At 37.5% G+C, this 20,283-nt stretch overlaps 1 protein-coding gene and 1 long non-coding RNA gene across 2 annotated transcripts in view; one reads left to right on the top strand and one right to left on the bottom strand.

Annotated features, from left to right (window-relative positions):
- Positions 1-304: 304 nt before the first annotated feature.
- On the top strand, positions 305-4,672 carry LOC123744843 (uncharacterized). Its single transcript, XR_006771635.2, has 2 exons — positions 305-579; positions 3,661-4,672. It is a non-coding gene; the product is annotated as an uncharacterized lncRNA (long non-coding RNA).
- A 7,382-nt stretch (positions 4,673-12,054) lies between these two features.
- The window catches only part of LOC123745071 (casein kinase I), a 51,333-nt gene continuing 43,104 nt past the window's right edge, over positions 12,055-20,283 (bottom strand). Inside the window, exons 5-7 of the mRNA XM_045725404.2 lie at positions 19,391-19,544; positions 17,163-17,426; positions 12,055-14,935 (exon numbers count right to left, since the gene is read on the bottom strand). Coding sequence (XP_045581360.1) covers positions 17,187-17,426; positions 19,391-19,544 — 394 coding nt within the window. The 3' untranslated portion in view covers positions 12,055-14,935; positions 17,163-17,186. The remainder of the gene's footprint in view (positions 14,936-17,162; positions 17,427-19,390; positions 19,545-20,283) is intronic.

The following is a 20,283-nucleotide window of genomic DNA, read 5'->3' as shown; positions in this document are numbered from 1 at the left end:
TCTTAATCAGACCCCAGTGTGTTTTATTTGACACTGTTACAGTTTTACGTACACTTTATATATAATTGTAACTGACTTGCTGATAACAAAATGCTGTTTGCAACTGCTCTGCTCAACAGTACGTGTAACATTACATTTCGGAGAAAAGTAATTTAGACAATACGTTACATATGTTTTTAACATTATATATTATAAAGGAACAATAATTTGGCAGTTTTCATATAGTGACAGATGATGACTCTGTTATTAGGCTGCACAGCTTATAATTTCCTTACATATATTTTCCTCTATCTACTAAAAGCGAAATGTAGATAGTGTGCAAGAATTTCGTGTATTTTATCATTAACAATAAAGCAATGCGATATTTCGTGCAACGTTAGTTCAGATTCACGTCATGATGCATTCTTGAAGACGAGTAACGTGTAGCACGTCTGGGAGCGTCCCTGAGAGGCTCTCACTCGTCTTGTTGGTAAACAACTCCTCAACACCTACACTTTCTGTTACCATTCTAGACTGAAATCCATCGATTGCCGGTGCTTGAGAGACCTTTGAGTGTCACTTGCATATTGTTCTTCACAGGTATTTTAAATATGATGTTGTAGTTTCTTGTGTGAAGATTTATGTGATCCGGATATTTAGCACAATGCTCATGATCCGGGGTCACGAGTGCAACATGCTCACGAGTGCAATATGTGGCCCGTCATTCCTATGCAGGGTGAAACGCAAGTCTTGCAACTATGTCACCGCCGTCTATGCTGGATGAGTATGGGATGCATGATAAACAAATTAAACTTACATGTAACATGCTTACCAAAAAAAAAACTCATTCTTTGTGGTGGTCACTTGAGGTGTCTGGTGATGTGAATTTCATAAACTGTGAGTGGAATTTGCAGCCCGTTCTCGACTCAAGTCCATTACATCCAGCTGTCGACCCCACAGACGCATTCATAAATTTTGACATGCTGTTCATTCAAAACAGGAATTTTCTCAAATATAAATTAATATTATAATAGCATAGTGTGCATATATAGGCATAGGTTAAGTTAAGTATTTAGGTTATGTTGGCGATTATTTGTATTTGTACTACGCGGGTGAAGCATTTATAGCGTTGTGATACGAACAAAATTCATCAGTGAAGCACTTGTTCCGGAAATGTTCGAACGAAATCAATTGTGAGTCGTGTGTAAAGCGTATTTCATTCATAAACAGGGGATTTGGCGTGTGCATGGAATCACCTTGGGGTCTTTGTTTGGAGGACGGGCTGGGACTTTGATCTGTCCCCAAGCCATAACTCACTTCACAACATTATGTCCGACCAAAGTTCGAACCATCATTGTTTGGTCTCACCTCCTAATGTACACAGTAGGATAATCACTTCTCCACCAATAGTCTATAAGGATTGGTCAGACCTGTAGCTCACTAGCTGAGCTCCATGACTGCTCAATCCCCGGCAACTCTCGTGGTGAGATTTGGGCACAGCTTATCATCAAATCATAGATTGGAATGACCAATCCCGGCAACTCTCGTAATAATCAACACATAAGCCCTCAAGTCATTTCTTGTTTAATTTTTTCTTCGTGGTTAAATATGGTGCTACATAGCCTTCCCGGTTTGGTGCCTTCTTTTGATAATTACTTACTTACTTCGTGGTTAAATATTAGTACGTTATACACGACGTGTAATTTTGTAATTTACACAAACCCACAACTAACCACTGATAGTGAGCAGATAATAGCACTAATTATGTAGTGGTTTTGAAATAATTAACATGTACGTACCCCTGAGGATTGGTTAACTGACCTAACCTAGCCAAATCCTAACCTAAGGTTAGATTAGGTTAATTTTTAGGCTTTAGGTTAATAATTAGGCTAACCTAGCCTAATCCTAACCTAAGGTTAGGTTAGGTTAGGTTAGGTTGGGTTGAGTTAGGTTAGGTTAGTTTTGGTTAGGTTAAAACAGTGTATTTATACTCCAACATGTGAAATATGAAATTCAAAAACAATTTGAGAATCCCCTAGATATTGAAATAAAAGGAAACCTATGCCTTATGGCTTATGAAAGAAAACGAGTTTACCGTAAACTCTTTAAGATAAGATATTTATTCAGGTAAAGGTACATACATTGAAAATGAGTTACAAAAATAATGTGGGATTAATAGATAGAGCTAGTATATATAATGCCTGAAGCCACTAATACGCGCAGCGTTTTGGGCAAGGTGTAGGAACAAAATATTAGACTAAAATTTAATACTAATTGAGAATAAAATGAGAATGATAATAATTTCATGACGGATAAAACAGTATAAAATGCAACAAAACAGCAGAAGGAATTTTAACTAAATAAACAGAAGATTACAATTTTCTTTAAGTTAATACATATCAGATATTAACTTTATTAACTGCCGAAACGCTATGCGTGCTAATGGCTTTACAAGAATGTAAAACTTAAAATCTCTGTACTCTAATAAACCCAATGTACCTTCTTGTATATATATGTATATAAATAAGTAAATAAATAAATAAATATTAGTAGTTAAACAAATTGGTCAATAATCAAAATAGCAGACGACGGTTTACCAGAAAATTGTGATAGAGTGTAGAGAGAATGTTAAGAAATTAGAAAAAAACTGGGTATAAAGTAAGATTCATGTGGATCCCTTAACATGTGGGAATAGGTAGTTGATGAGATAGCGAAGAATGAGGTAGTTGATGAGATAGCGAAGAATGAGGTAGTTGATGAGATAGCGAAGAGAGCAACGGAAAAAACTCTTGTTGATGTTGTATGTCAGATAACTTTTGAAGAAATAAAAGCAAGAATCAAGATGATCCAAGAGGGTGAAGAAAAGGTAATGAGAATGACAATGCATGGTGGACAGTAGTAACTCACTTAAGAACTCTTCGCCTTTCCAGTGAATGCAATTTAAGCTTTATTAATCTTTCTTTATATGAAAGATTAACTAATAAGGCAAATAGGACAATGGGATTTATTAAATGCTCTGGTTTGGCCCCATTTAGATTATGCAGTTCAGTTTTGGTCACCGTACTATAGAATGGATATAAATTCACTTGAACGTGTTAAGCGTAGGATGACAAAGTTAATTCCCAAAATTAGAAACCTGTCATATGAAGAGAGATTAGCAAAGCTTAAATTGCATTCACTGGAAAGGCGAAGAGTTAGGGGTGACATGATAGAGGTTTACAAGTGGATAAATGAACATAACAAAGGGAATATTAATAGGGTGTTAAAAGTATCAACACAAGACAGAATACGAAACAATGGGTAAAAATTGAATAAGTTTAGATTTAGGAAAGACTTGGATAAATACTGGTTCGGTAACAGGGTTGTTAATTTGTGGAACCAATTAACGCATAACGTAATGGAGGTGGGATTCCTCGATTGTTTCAAACGTGGGTTGGACATTGTATATGAGTAGGATTGGGTGGTTATAAATAGGAGCTTCCTCGTATGGGCCAATAGGCCTTCTGCAGTTACCTTTGTTCTTATGTTCTTATAACAGAACTAGGCTACACAAACGGATATTATTAAAACTACTTTATTAATATATCTTTCTATCAAGCAGTGTGGTGTCAGCCGATTCCTTTCTTTACTTCCCTAATACCGTATGTTATTGAATTTATTCATTACATGTTCTATTTCCAGATCGGTGCCGATAAAAATTATGGATATTAGTGGGTCACTAGAGATGTTTTTCCAGACCAACCTTTGTTTTACAACGGACAAAACTAAACTGGTTTTACTGGATGACCTCCTTCAGAAGTACGCCATGTTTTGCTCTAATCACCAGTTACATCAAGCAAGCAATAAGAGTATGTTATTGTTGCTTCGTTGTTTGGGAGTGGAACTGCACAGGAAAGATCAGACGAAGGCCTGCACTGGGCTAGCTTGGGTTAAGGGGAATGCAGATTCTAACCACCTCTTGAACCCTGAACCGATTCCCAATTTCTCAAAACAGACGCCTAGGATCACCAAAATGAAGATACAATTCACCGAAAACAAGCTGAATATCCGAAAACATAATACAAGGACTCCAGAACAAATGCTGCAAGATACAATTGATGAGTGCAAGAGGAACCAACTACGGGTGGTCCTTGGCCGGGGCCAGAAAATGTCCAACAAGTACATATTATGTCCATTCAAAAGCGAGGAAGAGGCAAAGACAATCCTCTCTGCTCTAGGAATCAACGCCTCGGCCACATCGCTGCTGGAACAGGGCTATATCCTTGTATGTGAATGAGGCCAGTTATATGTGGCTTTTAGCTTGCTTTTAAGATCCCCATCTGAAGGGCAAGAGAAGTTTATGCATATAGCGGCCTGAGAGCTGAATTACCTTTGTTATTATTATGAGATATTGATGGCTTGAAAGTATTGCATCTTTATGCGGAAGTTTATTAGATTTATATTTTTTGTATATATTGCAAACTGCTCTAAGCTATTTTAAGGAAATTGAATAGTATTGTAACTTATAATCCAATATTAGTTTAGAGGATTTTTGAACAATGATATGTAACTTCTTTTGATAGTATTTATTTTTATGACAAAGTTATTCCTATGCAATATTGGCTATCGTAGTGTTGGTTTGAAATAAGCGTGTGTGTGTGTGTATGTTTTAATATATATGTTTGCTATTAAAGGACACAAACGATTAAGTAAATGATTCTTCTTTATATTTCCTATGTTTTCATTTGGGAAGGAAGTTGAAAACTTAACTCTCCAAAGTTCATTTTGCAATTATAATATGGTCTGACGCATGTATCTTGGACAAGTTTCGTTGAAGCTCCATTCGACATCTATGCAGGCAGTGGATACATGGCAGTTGTTGTTGTTTTAGATTTAGCTACTCATAACGAAATGTCCCGTGTAGCACAGGCTATAGTGAGCCCGTAAATACATGGCAGCTGGGAGAATGTTAATTAACAAATAGGAAGAGATTGATTGATGAAGAGTAAGCCACCCAAGAGGTGGCACGGGCATGAACAGCGCATTAGTGGTAGTTTTTTAGGAGTGAATGTAATCTTTGGTCTTGAAAGGATATACTGTGTGCTGTGCTCGCATTTAAATCGTCAGTTCTTACTATGTGGCTGCTATCGCAAAGGATGATACTGCTTGACAGTATGAGGATGTCTTGCTGCTGGACACCTTTCATTACCTGAAGAGTGGCAGTGTTGATGACTGAATCCCTTCTCACCTCAGCAGTACTAATAAGAATAGCTTGTAAACAGCTCAGTAATGGGTGTAAATCTTGGGGGATGCGGCGTCCATGATCCTCTACATAGTCTCTAAAGGTATTTAGTGCAGAGTAAGAAGAAAACTTAAACCTCTTACGGAGATATAATATTTCAGCTTCTCCGTAATTAGGTGGTATTTCATCAGGCCAGCCGCCAGAAGTCTTTTTTGCAAGGACATACATTTCACTTGGCAGTGATTTATACGTACTTTGAGGTTTTGAAGTTTGAGAGCCTTTCATGGATGTTGTCGTGAACATACGGTGCTGCAAATTGTTCGCAAGCCTGGTAAGAAACTGTTGATAATTAATGGAAACAATATGCTAATATTGTGAAAATTTTCTTATTGCTTTTTATGGTAATTCCTCCAAACTTCCCCTTTTAAATTGCCTTTTGAGCTTCTAAAGTTCTAGTGCCAGGTTTCTCTTTTAGTCCATGCAATGACCTTATGCTCCGTTGAACCAGTTTGTCTGCATACACAATCGAAGTAGTGCGTTTCCGTAGACACTCTTGACAGTAAATCAAGTTAATGCAACGTGTCAGACATTAGAGCTAAATCCAATAGAAACAGTTCTGAAGTTAGTTTTTTCAACAGATCTTCATCAAAAAAAAATCATATTCAAATGTTTATTTAGGTAAAATACATACATACAAGGGGTGATACAAAAATTGATGAATTTATAGATTGAGCTAGTACATACAATGCCTAAAGTCACTATTACGCAAAGCGTTTCGGGCAGGAAAAACGCTAAAGACTTAAATTTAATACTAATTGAGATTAAAGTATAAAATGTGTTGAGAAAATAAAAAAATAAAAAAAAGGGAACATGGCAGAAAAAAAACAAAAATACAATTTGGTCGACAAACAGCACTGTTTTAAAGGAGAGGGGCCCGCCTTTTTTCCATGGATGTGGTATCGCTCTACCCGAGCATACCACAGAGAGAAGCTGCAAAGGTAGTAGCATCATTTTTTACAGATAACAGAGCAAAAATTAGACAGGAACTTCAAGACGCAGGAGTATGGAGGACCCCCTCGAAAGAAACTCTTGAAGAGGCCATCCTCCATGTGATGAGAGACACCCTTTTGCAATTTGAAGGACGGGCATACCGGCAAACCAAGGGTACAGTGATAGGAGCATCCAGTAGTGTGGCAATCGCTGAAATATTTGTGCATGTAGTGTTCGAGAGGAAACGATCCCACAGGAAGGACGGACCGGCGGTATATTTCCGTTACATAGACGACATCTTCGGAATAATGGAGACGGTTTCCAGCGCCTAGAAGGTTTCTTTTCATGGTCAAATACGGTTCATGAAAACCTTAAGTTTACCCTCGAGCACAGTGACTCCACGATTAATTTCCTAGATACAACAGTGTATATAGACCCCCTAACCAGGGATCTGCATACGAAGGCATACTATAAACCGACTAACCTTCACACGTATCTGAAATTTGACTCGAGCCACCCACTAGCCTTGAAGAAATTGCTACCCTACTCACTCGGACTCAGACTCAAGCGGATTAACAGCAAAGAAGAGACGCTATATCCCCAGCTTGATGACCTATGGGACATGTTCAGGAACAGAGACTACCCAGAGACAATAATACATGCGGCCCAGGAGAAACTCAGAGAAAAAACAAGGGCAGAGCTACTCAGACCTAGAACACAAGAAGTGGAAGACAAGAGCTGGATTCTTCCAACCCTTTTCTTCCCCGGCCTTGCTGCACAGCTTAAGATAAAACTCCAGGAAGTATGGACATGGATGAGGGAAACGTACAGTGAACATCCATCCTGGGTAAAATTCCCACAAAACCCTCCCATGATCGCCTGGAGGCGAGGTAAGTCTATAAAGGACCACCTTGTTAGAGCAGCTGTGCAGGTAGATCATCTCAGCCGAACTGGGGGAGAGGACCAGCCCCAGGTTACAGTTCAAGGAAATTAAAACTTACAGACCCTAACCAAACCTGACACAGGTTTGGTGTGCGACCTGCGTGGAGGCAGAGTATGCAGAGTGGTTAGGAGGGGCCTACAAGTACAATTCATAATGAATTAGTACGTAAATTAACCAGTACATGCAGAATACACATAAAGGGCAAAATTAGCATTACTCCTACAAGTCAGAGTAGGTAGCTGCCGGACAGCGGAACACTTAGGGGCCGGCGCTACACCCCCCTCAATAGACATAAGACTGTTGCTTAGTTTAGCTGACTGCACCCAGGAAGGGGAGGAGGGTGAGTTTGACTTGTGAAGTGGTGCGTGGCGGGAGTAGGAGAGAGCGCATGACCGATGATTGATTGATAAAGATTAAGCCACCCAAAAGGTGGCACGGGCATGAATAGCCCGTAAGTCGTGGCCCTTTTGAACCATCACCAGTATCAATAGAGATACTGGAGATCTGTGGAGGTGCGAATGCACCCTGCGTGACGGGAGATGTCTCCCGTAACAGCTCGGATTCCATAATGATGGAGTTTACGTAAGAGGTAGTTGTGATTAACAGTATCAAAGGCCTTTCTCAGGTCAATGAAGAGTCCAATCGGAAACTCATTTTTGTCAAGGGCTGAGTAGAATTGGTTCCACAAAATCAACAGCCCTGTTACCGAACCAGTATTTACCCAAGTCTTCCCTAAATCTAAAATTATCCAATTTATACCCATTGTTTCGTGTTCTGTCTTGTGTTGATACTTTTAATACCCTGTTTATATCCCCTTTGTTATGACCATTCATCCACTTGTAAACCTCTATTATGTCACACCTAACTCTTCGCCTTTCCAGTGAATGCAATTTAAGCCTTGTTAATCTTTCTTCATATGGAAAATTTCTAATTTGGGGAATTAACTTTGTCGTCCTACGCTGGACACGTTCAAGTGAATTTATATCCATTCTATAGTACGGCGACCAAAACTGAACTGCATAATCTAAATGGGGCCTAACCAAAGCAAGATATAGCTGAAGAACAAACCAGATGTCTTGTTACTAACGCTTCGATTAATAAATCCCAGTGTCTTATGTGCCTTATTTATGTACATTCGTGTACGTGTCTTATGTACATTCATGCATTGATCCTTTGGTTTTAAATTCTTACTAATCATAACTCCCAGATCCCTTTCGCAATCCGACTTCGCAATCTCAACACCATCTAGCTCGTATCTTGTAACTCTATCATCATTACCTAGCCTCAGAACTTTACATTTATCAGCATTAAACTGCATCTGCCAATCTTTTGCCCATTTCAAAACCCTTTTTAGATCAATTTGAAGTGATAGTGAGTCTTCTTCCGTGTTAATTTCCCTACCGATTTTTGTATCATCGGCACATTTGCAAATGTTACTACTCAAACCTGAATCTAAATCATTTATATATATATATATATATATATATATATATATATATATATATATATATATATATATATATATATATATATATATATATATTTATATATATATATATATATATATATATATATATATATATATATATATATATATATATATATATATATATATATATATTATAAACAACAGAGGTCCCAGGACAGAACCTTGAGGCACTCCACTTACAATATTATTCCACTCTGACTTAACCCATTTATACTAACTCTCTGTTTCCTTTGGTATAGCCATGCCCCAATCCAACTTAATATAGCACCCCCAATACCATGAGCCTATATTTTTTAATCAGTCTTTCATGTGGCACTGTATCAAAAGCTTTGCTAAAGTGAAGGTGCACAACATCACAATCCTTACCACTATCAACTGCCTAAACTATGCTGGAATAAAAATATAGCAAATTTGTTAAACATGAACGGCCATTTGTAAAACCATGTTGCGACTCATTTATTAATTTATGTTCTTCAAGATGAAGACGAATGATATTTGCAATTATCGATTCGAGTAACTTTCCCACAATGGGCGTTAGGCTAATTGGCCGATAGTTTGACGCAAGTGATCTATCTCCTTTCTTAAAAATTGGTATCACATTAGCAACCTTCCATGACTATGGCACTCTGCCTGACTCTATTGATTTATTAAATATGGTAGACAGTGGCTCGCAAAGCTCCAATTTGCATTCTTTAAGCACCCTGGTAAACACTTTTTTTGAGATATATACAAGAGTTGTTACATTCTTGTACAGCCACTAGTACGCGTAGCGTTTCGGGCAAGTCCCTGGAATACGATCCCCTGCCGCGAAGAATCGTTTTTTCATCCAAGTACACATTTTACTGTTGCGTTAAACAGAGGCTACAGTTAAGGAATTGCGCCCAGTAAATCCTCCCCGGCCAGGATACGAACCCATGACATAGCGCTCGCGGAACGCCAGGCGAGTGTCTTACCACTACACCACGGAGACTTCATTCGGCAGAAGTGGGGATTTGTTTGGTTTTAGTTTTACTATTTGTTTAATTACATCCTCCCTGGTAACTGCTGAACTAGTTAACCTGTCCTCGTTTCCACCCACAGACTTGTTCGGCTGAAGGCATATTGTTAAGTTCCTCTTTAGTAAATACAGATATAAAATATTTATTAAAAATACTACTCATCTCCTCGTCATTATCCGTTATTTGACCTGTCTCAGTTTTTAATGGACCTGTCCTTTCCCTAGTCTTTGTTCAATGTAACTGAAAAAAAACTTTAGGATTTGCCTTTGCTTGCTTTGCTATGCGAACTTTATAGTTTCTTTTTGCTTTCCTTATCTCGTTTTTAAACATTTCTAACCAGTTGTACGAATTCCTGTTCTAAACTGACTTCCCCATAATTAATCCTTTTGTACCACGCTCTCTTTTTACCTATGAGGTTCTTCAAATCTTTTGTTATCAACTTTGGGTCATTAGTATTCGATCTATTCAGTATTGAGAGATTCCAAATTGAATAATTTCAATACAGGTAGAATGATTTCAATACAAAAAGAAGGTAAATGGAAGGACCTTCGACAAGCCGCCAGCTTCCTGTCCTCGAGGCCCCTTAGTGGGTCTCAGGTGAACTCGGGTATAACAGTAGGAGGGGTATAAACCTTCACATGTGGGTTAAAATCTTGCAAAATTTACAAATGGTACCCTCCATGGGATCGTATGCAAGGATGGAACGACACGAGGAGGGATATTGATAACATGAACCAAGAGGGAATCTTGCAAGTAAGTCATCATTACAGAAAAAGGCAAGTGGAGAAAGGGAACTGGGCCCATCTGAGGGGTAATAATCAAAGCACGGCACAATCGAGTGAGGATGCTCCAGGGACCATGCAAGATAGCAAAGGCAGTATCGATCAAACTATGCTAGACACAGGACACCAGTTTTGACATAAAAAGTTCTGGGCTGGGGACGAACGAAAGGCACCATAGCCAAGGCATAAATCAGTATGGTGCAAAACATCAACACAAAGGGTCAAAGGAGTAAGCTGGGTAGCCATAATCGATTTTTAGACAGCACGAGAGGAGCGAGTCTATCAGTTCCCTAGGAAGTATGGGCTGGCCTGTACAGGACTCAAACACATGGGAAAGCAATCTAAGGGGGTCACCATTAAAGGACTAAGTGGCATCTAAGGGATAGATAGTGATACCACTCCCCACAATGCCCACTTGACCTGATGTCTAACTAGGTTAGCTAACTAGACAAGTAAAGTGGTTCAGATGGGCTGCATTGAACTTATTTTAACCCCATCCACTCACCAAAGAAGTGTTACGCCCCAGAGGCCACAGCCACCGGGTACGTTCAACTCCCAGATGAATAAACATAAGGGAATGCATGGGACACACTGAAGGAATGGTCCAACAGAGGGATACTAGAGTTTAGCTAGGGCAAGTGTGAAGTGATGAAGATAGGTGTAGGGAGCAGGCCAAACACAAGGTACCAGTTGGGAGAAGGAATCCTTCAGGAATCAGGAAGAGAAAGATCTGGGGGTTTGATATCATGCCAGACCTGTCCACTGAAGCCCACATGAAAATGATATCAGCAGCAGCACATGCAAGGCTGGCAGACGTAAGAACCACCTTCAAAAACTTTTGCAAGGGATCATTCAGAACCCTGTAAACCTCACACGTCCGACCAATACTGGAGTATGCAGCTCCAGCATAGATTCAATATCTAATCAAACACAAAACGAGTAGAAAAGGTTCAAAGGTATGCTACCAGGCTAGTCCCCGACCCAAGGGGTATAAGCTACGAGGAAAGATTACTGGAACTAAACCTCACGACACTGGAAGACAAGAGTTACACACACGATTACCACCCACACAGTATAATTCTCAGAGGAATTGACAGGGTAAATGAAGATAAACTATTTAGCACAGGTGGTATGCAAACAAGGAAGGACAGGTGGAAACTTTGTACAGTACTCTACCCAAATGAGCCACAGGGACGTTAGAAAGAACTTTTTCAGTGTCAAGAGTAGTTAACAAATGGAATGCATTAGGCAGTGATGTTTGGATGTAGACTCCAAACACAGTTTCAAGTGTGGACATGATAAAGCCCAATAGGCTCGGGTTTGTACACCCGTGGAGTGACAGTCGAGATTTAGACCAATGATCCGAAGCTAAACTAGGCGAGTACAACTAACACGTGGGTGTGTACTTTATTTGTGTGCGACCACAGCAATCAGGAGAGGGAAGCAAAAATCCCTCATAACCACATCAAGGTGCTATAGTGTGTAATACATTGTGAATGGACTGATGGAAAAATCAATCTTCAAATGTGCCAACTATTTCCCTTTTATTCCAGGCTGATGCCTCTTCGTCCCATTGAAGTGGGAATAGAATAATCTGAAGTCACAAGAAAGTAAGTTCAGGAACATGATGAAAATAGGGTAATTAAGAGCAATTAATTTTCTGTTTTTATTAGACTACACTTCTATGCAATGCTCTACAGCTTCACGTGACTGAAAATAAGGATGAATAATGAACTGGTTAAAAAAAAAATTAATTGTGAACACCTTTTAACTTTACATACTATAGGTCACCCCAAAAAGTGACTCATGATGGTAGAGGTCAATGTCTATTTATACACTGTCACTTTAAAAGACTGTTGGACATTTTGGTATCACTTGTGCAATGAAATTTCAGCAGAAAATGAAATTGAGAATAACAATTTCACCCCACACACATGCACACAACTGGACAAAAATTACAAAATATTTCCAACAAAGAACTGTCATTGATAGAAAATTATGACCAAATGTTTAGTCATTTACAGTGATTAAAGATTGCTTCTTAAGCATTTGATTTCTTAAATTATTAGTTTCCTAGGAATAATTGACCACACTATTCACTCCTGATAATACTTTCAATCAGAATACCTGAAGTCAGTAGATCACTAGTAATTTATTACATTAGTTATGTAGTCATTAAATCTTTAAATGATCCTGTGATCCAAAAACCATCTGTACATGAATTCCTTATCTCCTATTAAAAGTACTTCTCATATTAGATACTATGTGCACATGTGATATCAAAATAACCCTAAAGTCTAAAAAGCAGTTTTAAACAAGGTTCATTATATGATTTTTATTTTGATAACTGTGATAAAAACATGTTGTAAAACTGTGACGACTGTCACTAAAAGAATGTCAGAGGTTGTCACTTTGTCCCAAACATTCCTCAGAAAGCCATCTTCAGGCAGTTCCAGAAAGGCTTTCTTCACAACATTCTTCTGAGGACACAAACTATGTATGAAAATCTATCACGAATCTTCATATTTAATCCTCAAACTCTTAAGAGTTTCTTTTCCAACCAATTAGTGACAAAAATATTCCATTGGACATTATGAGAATTACAAAGAAGTCATCTAGGTTGACTGGAAAATGATCCTGTGAAGTTGCATCTTCTGCTCCATTCTTTAGTCACCGAGGCATGGAAGCCAAGTCAATTTGACACTTTACATAAAAGAACTAGATGTACAATATTTAAAATTGAAGCATGATTATCCATGCCTCGGTGCAGTCCATGAAAGCCAATCAAAAACAAATTTAATTAGAATATACTTTAAGGGCCACTGTCTGAGGGTATATTTTGTAAACAAGCCTTAAAGCATTTAAAGTTTCCACTATTTTTCAAACCAGCATCACTTCCATCATGAAGGCCTTGTGGAAAGATATAAAAGATCTCCCAAAAAATTCATTTTTGCTGCCTGTTTACATGTCTACTATTATTTGTTTACCTACATGGCAATGAGGATAATCATATCATGGGATACATTATGCCAACCACTTGGCATATGCACGTTTCAGAAAAAGGGGATACAAGTGCTCCATAGATCAAAAACTTTCTAGTGTACAAAGGGAAGGAGTAAGAGCGAAGAGAAATAAAAGAAATTATATCCTTCCATCCTATATTGACTTACAGTTTTGTGTTATAAAGTGGGATTAATACATCCTATTTATCTGATATCAATCAGTTTTTATTACATTACACTGACGAGAAACGACTTGAGAAGTAGCCATAACACACCTGCCAGACACGGTATCAACAAATACTCTCACATACACGCGCGCACACACACACTCACCTTAACAATATAAGCAAATGTTATACAAGAAGTTACATGGGTTATGTTCAGCTCAAACACTGAGTGCTACACAAACAAAATGGAGAACTCAATTAAGAAAATACAAAATGAAGGAAATAACAATCCTCTATGAAAGAAGGACTTTTACAGGATACAGGTTGTAGAATTATCCTGTATTATGTATCTGAACTAATATACAGTTGCAACAACAAAATCATATCAATTCCTCTGCATAATTAAAAACTTATGATTAATAACTGCTAAGGTGCAGCAGTTAATACAAAATATGAAAGTTGGATACTCTTTGCGGGTTACGAGCTATCACGCCGAAATGAACCCCGCTCAATGCGTGCTCTCTCTCTCTCCATTGTCTAATCCTAGCATTCATCCATTATCAGACTCGCCTTTTCTACATACAAAGAAGCTCCCTTCTTAAAAACTTAAAATGAGAAATAAGCACTACTAAAATAAACCCTTGCCTATGTAGAAATTATTGACTTTTTTTTTTTAAATTTTTACACCTTATTCATTTTTTTTTTGGGGGTCAGTTGTTACTCCACTCGAGGATCAACTCGGTAGCCACGTAGAGAACTTTCTTCTTAAGGAAAGTTATAGGTATGATATGGCTAAATATATATGAAGTGAATTCAACATGAACTGGTCGTGTGGAGAAAAACTACGGAGCTAGAAAGACCCTTTCGTGTTTAAAGTTTATTTTCAGCTTGCTTTCCATGTCATCATATTAAAAATCAGAAACAACCAACAGATCCATAAGATTTTCTGTAACCACCAAGATTATCACACACAAGATTTCAAGAGAAAATCATCCCTTCACCCATGAGGAATCATTCTACAACATTCTTCGGACATCATATAGAATTATACAAATTCAAATAAATCATTTTTAAAACAGGTCAGAAGAAAAATATGATGTCCAAAGATAAGGCCATCGCAAGCAGCACTAGTGGCCAATAAGCAACAACAACAGCGATGATCAGGGCAATGCAGACGAGCAATCATTTCCCTGCTACTCATCAATAAAAATGCTCATTGCACCATCGCTGCTTCGGGCCATTAAATCAAGCGAATGTCCTCCATTTCTTTGTTTTCTTGCAGCATAAAGAAAGGGGATCACCTTGGGCTTGCTTCTTTCCACAAATTTATCCATTGTATTCACTAGCATTCTTTTAGTGGCCTCCTGGAATGAAATAATAAATATGTGAGTAAAGAAGTATTGAATTTTCCCTTTACAGGAAGTTAACAGTAAGACTAGATACAGTTTATTGAATTAAAAAAAAAAAATCCTTGTGCGCCCTTAATCCTTTGCATATAATATAAAAACCTGTTATACCTCCTAGTCCTAAATTTTTCCATATTAAAAAATCTGAAAGCTTTGTTTTGTCATTTTAATTAAAATTTATATATAGCTATTCAAAATGTAGATCTATAATGGCAAGTTGGCTAAATATTTAAAATACAAAAGAATACAGAAGTGTAATGAGCCTGAAGGAATTTTTTTTTTCTCACCGGTAACTTTTTGCCATGTAATGTACAAATTTAACGACAGTTGAATTGTTGAGGAATAACAGCAGTAATCTCCTACTCGCGTCACCATTTACTGCTGTGCCCAAATTGAACGGCGTGTTGTTGGGCAACTTATAATAGTTTTTAGTGTGCAACCTTGGCTCTAATCCACACAAAGTTTAGATTACAAAGTTTCTGCTAGGGACCAGCAAGACATAGGCTAAGCTTCACAGGAAAAAATTTAACAGCAGCTCTTTATTTTTTGCAGACAAAGTGCATAAGTATTATGTACTTGTAAACACCAATACTTTGGGGGTCTGGCCTCTCCCGGCATGTCTGACTAAGCGTTTCGAGTTCCCAAGGCTGCTCACAATCCTTATATGTTTCCCATGTTATTTGTTGGGTTATAACAAATTTAATGTCAAAATGTTAGCAAATGAATTCTCTTTAGAATAGATGCAAAAACAAAGATTTTGTTTATAATAGATTATGCTTTTCAAAGATGACTATATGAATAGCTATGAATGGCAATCGGATGCAAAAATGCGCCTTTGGAATGTGAGTGTTAATACTGTACATATTGGGAACCTACAGGAGTAGTACTGCCAAGAAAATTCCACCATCCAATCTAAGTTTACAGCCAAGTGGGCAAATAAATTTTTTTCAAGCGAATTGCCAAATTTATCAATTGTATATGTGCAATATGATGCAAATAGAAATGGAGGCAGGATATGTCTCCATTTGTCCAGTTATCCAGAGACGTCCAGTGGATTAAATGTAAATTCCCTTTTCGTCTTTAACCCTTTGTATACAGAGGTAGGTCAATGACTATTTCATGCAACTACATGTATGGTAAACCCACAGCAGATTTTTTTTTAAATAAAGTAAAAGATACATCTTATGTTATATGGATTAATAAGCCAGCCCAGCCTTCTAAAATTATAGTACTGTACTATACTTTTAGTAACTAATTGGTAGGAAGTACCAATATGCAATGATGAACAACCAAACAGTTGAAGTTTAGAATCTGTCTAAAGACACTTGTTTTTCCCTACATTTAAACACTTGTCTGTAGTGAGACATCACATTGTCATTCAAAAGGTCAATGCTACAGCTTTATCCGAGTGAGTTTTTTCAACAAAACTTTGCAGTTCTTCCCATACTTCACACATTTTCTTGAGGCAGGGACATCCTCTACTCAACTATTTTCTTAGGTTGAACTTTACCACCGACTTTCTTGGGACCCATGGCGTGATATATAATAATTACTCATGTTAAAAAAAGCAGAAAAACAATGAAATTTTTTACAAAGAATTCAAGCGCCATCAACATTAGGCGAGAGACACTGGTAAACTGAAGCGCACCACGTGCTTGTCGACCCATATGTATCAAGAAAGTCACAAGTCGAAACAAAGGTCGTAAGCAGAGTCAAATTTTCCGATGAAATTGGGTTAGTAACTTGAGAAATTCATAAGTAGGGGCATTCGGTAAGTCTATGTTCCACTGTATTACTGAATTTGGCCAATGGGAAACTTTTCAACAGCAACATAAATATAGTACCTAACAACCTCTCTTAGCAATTCTGTGCCTTATACACTACATATGCAATAAACTAGACCTAGGGATGTTTAAGTTAAAACTAACTTTATTTTCTCTGTACTATAAAATTAAAGTGCAAAAAACCTTTTTAGTGGTCCCTCACTACATATTAGTATTTTCAACTAGATAGTTATTATGAGTGTTCTCTTTCAGGAGCATGGGTTGTAATAAGCACATTTAATGATCAGCAGAATTAAAAGAATAATAATTTCAATATATTTTCAACACCTACTTCATCATATCATTGCATTTATGTCCAGCACACTAATTGTATTGTATCTACTAGTAAGAAAATTACTAACCTTTAATCACCTTCATCCAAGACCTCAGAGCTGCTTCTGTGTACCTTGAGTCGCTGCAGGTTGAGGAGTGGTTCCTGATACTGCTGCTGCAGTTGATGCAGCCTTTTGCTTAAGCATGGTCCAGTCAAAGGTATAGTCGTACTGGTGATGAAGAGTGCGGAACAGGATGCGGAAGAGTTGACGCAGGTACATGTAGTCAGGAGCTTCATCAAACCGCAACCCCCGGCAGTAGTTTAGGTACATTGCAAACTCTGCTGGGAAACCCTGTAAAAATTTTCATGCCAGTTAGCAGGTATAGCAAAACATGCTTCCAATTGATCTCAAAATTAACTACATTCCTAAACAGTAGCCACATTATAATAGTTATTATTTCCTGGTGGTTGGCATGAGCGCCACAGAAGTCAATAATTATGTTGCATTAGAGGTAAAGAAACATCGGGTTTTATACAAGCAGAAATCCAGTATATCAAACTATTCTTGGGGGAATGGGGAATCAACTCCTGGGCTGCACAGCTATTAAGAGTTGACAGCCCCACAGGTGCACAAGAGAGAGAGGAAAAAAAAAAAAAAAAAAAAAAAAAAAAGTCCTTCAAATATTGTTAAAATGCATTCCGTGATATCACGGGAGGGGAGGGGGAGGGATCGTACGTTACATATAAGGCAAGGAAGTCTGGCAAAATATAGGTATAGTACTAAAGAGTACAGAAGACGCCCAAGCCGGTCTGCTCCAGCCAAGCCATGTGGTGGCAATTGCCACAAACTTGTTCTTGTTTAATTATTTCAATGACTTTTTTCATTAATATTATTAAAGTGTGTAACTTGACAAATTTATATAATAAAATGTGAGGCCCATCACTATACTCACAAACATGGTGAACATATTAGTGATACAAATATTATATTCATAGAATAATAAAACGGTTTTTGCTGTTATTACACCGTTTATACAATAGTTATATATAACTACAGTATCTATATTTTCATACACTATTTTGACCCACTAAGTGTTTCTGGCAAGTGTAATAATCTTATAACTGGTTATTAGAGTTCAGACTAATCATGCATATTTTGCACTAAAGTCTAACAGCATGTATTGAATATATATTTCCTTTGTATTTTGAATGCTTTTACCATGGATTTTTTAACTGCAATGTTGTATTGGGCTGTCAATAATATTTGTATCATAGAACGTATAGAATATTGGTACACACACGCATTCATGATGCTAATATTATATTCTTAAACAATAAAACACCATTATCAAATAATGGTTTTTGCCTTTATTACATTATATACACACACACATAACTATCCATATTTTTTGTGCAACAACATGAACCAATGAGCTAGTCTGGCAAGTACCATATAAATAGCATAGTACGATTACATCCTACTCGGCTGACAATGTTACCTCACTCGGGAAAATTCCTCCTCCCAACTTACTATGCAAATTGCTAATTCTAGGCAGAATATTGCCATTATCAAAATCCTAAATCACTAAATCTATAATAAATGAATAATTTTTCACTAGTTTATTTTGTAAAGGAACCTGAGCTATCATTTCAAGATGCTTAGTTGGATCAAACAATGGCAGAGTGCTGTGGCTGGCTGCCTAGCACTGATCATCATAAACAGCATTGTGTTCACCGATATCTCAACAATGTACGTAATCTATCACAGTCGGGCTCTTCTATGACACAATCATCGCAAAACAGTGGCAGTTACATAAATATTTTGACATTTTTAATAGATGCTACAGTCACAAGCTGAACAGCATTGCTGTTCAACTTGTGACCTAATATTATTTTGATGTTTATGGACCTTTGTCAAGAAAGCCATCAATTCATCACATGTCCTTACGTTTAGTGTTCCACTTACTGCAATGTTAAGTGGTTTCAAAGTGTGATCAAGATAAAGACAAAATCTACGAAAATTACAACGACTCGCACAGAGGGTTGGGAAAGAGGCAATGAATTTGGGACACCATAGAAATAAGACAAGATGCAACTAATTGAAGAATATATATTATTCATATTTTAAAAGCAAGCCTATTTTGCTCCATGTTCTTTTTTTGCTGCCATATATAGTAGATACCATACATGGCAACAAGAGACCAAAACACAAGTTTTCTATATTAAAATAAAGCTTGTACCTTTAAAAATTATTATTCTAAGGGAGCTTTTGTAAATTTTTTATAGTTTGATCTAAAAATGTTCAGCATTTCTTACCTTGCAGAGTGATTCAACAGGCGTTGACATCTTTTTCTCACTAATTTTTTCATACTTCTGCTTCTTTGTGGCCGCTTTGAGACCTTGCCATGGAAGAGACCCACGGTTGAAGTACATCAGGACATATCCCAAGCTCTCCATGTCATCTCGCCGGCTGTTAGATGACATAACTTACATCATTTACCCATATCAAGAAAAAATGTTTAGGATATGCTTTTATTGAATTAATATTTTGCTCAATGGAGAACTTGCAGTTCTAACAAGATATTCAAAACCAAAGCTCAGATACCATCACTCCTGCCCATATAACCTTCCCTCTTTCCCTGGTGTAAAGAGGCATGTGCAGCTTAGTTCTCAATATCCTCAGACATAATGAAGTTTTTAATCACGGAAAGAGATGCTGTAACAGGCTTGTCCTTGACATGACTTGCCAACAAATTCTCACCAGCTCCTGCTCTATGTCAACCACAAGAAAATCACTGTTTTCAAAGGATTTATTTTGACCAACAGACTAACAAAGTTTTGACAAACTTTCTTATATAAATTTTCATCCACACTTTGTGGAAATAAACATTCCGTGGAATGTGTATTTCCACAGAAGTGGATGAAAATTTATACGATGAGGGTGTGGATCACTAATTCCTCTGAGCTTCAGTAATAGTCAGGGCAAGTAAAAAATTCCAGTTTGGCAGCAGGATGCTGCTTCTGGAGACTTTCCTTATTAAGACTACTCAATAGTTCGGTCGATAAAGCTTCGGTCTCACACGAGTAGGGGTCCACGGTTCCAGTCTCCTAGAGCCCATGTGACTGGAATATTTCTTATATTCATACAAGAATTCTTAATTTCAAAAAAAGAACTAAGCTATTTAGTTGCCTATTTTCAATATAAACAT

This window comes from Procambarus clarkii, chromosome 1, assembly GCF_040958095.1.
Source record: "Procambarus clarkii isolate CNS0578487 chromosome 1, FALCON_Pclarkii_2.0, whole genome shotgun sequence".
Taxonomy (NCBI): domain Eukaryota; kingdom Metazoa; phylum Arthropoda; class Malacostraca; order Decapoda; family Cambaridae; genus Procambarus; species Procambarus clarkii.
The sequence above is the reverse complement of the archived record's forward strand: the minus strand, read 5'-3'. Positions and strand labels throughout refer to the sequence as shown.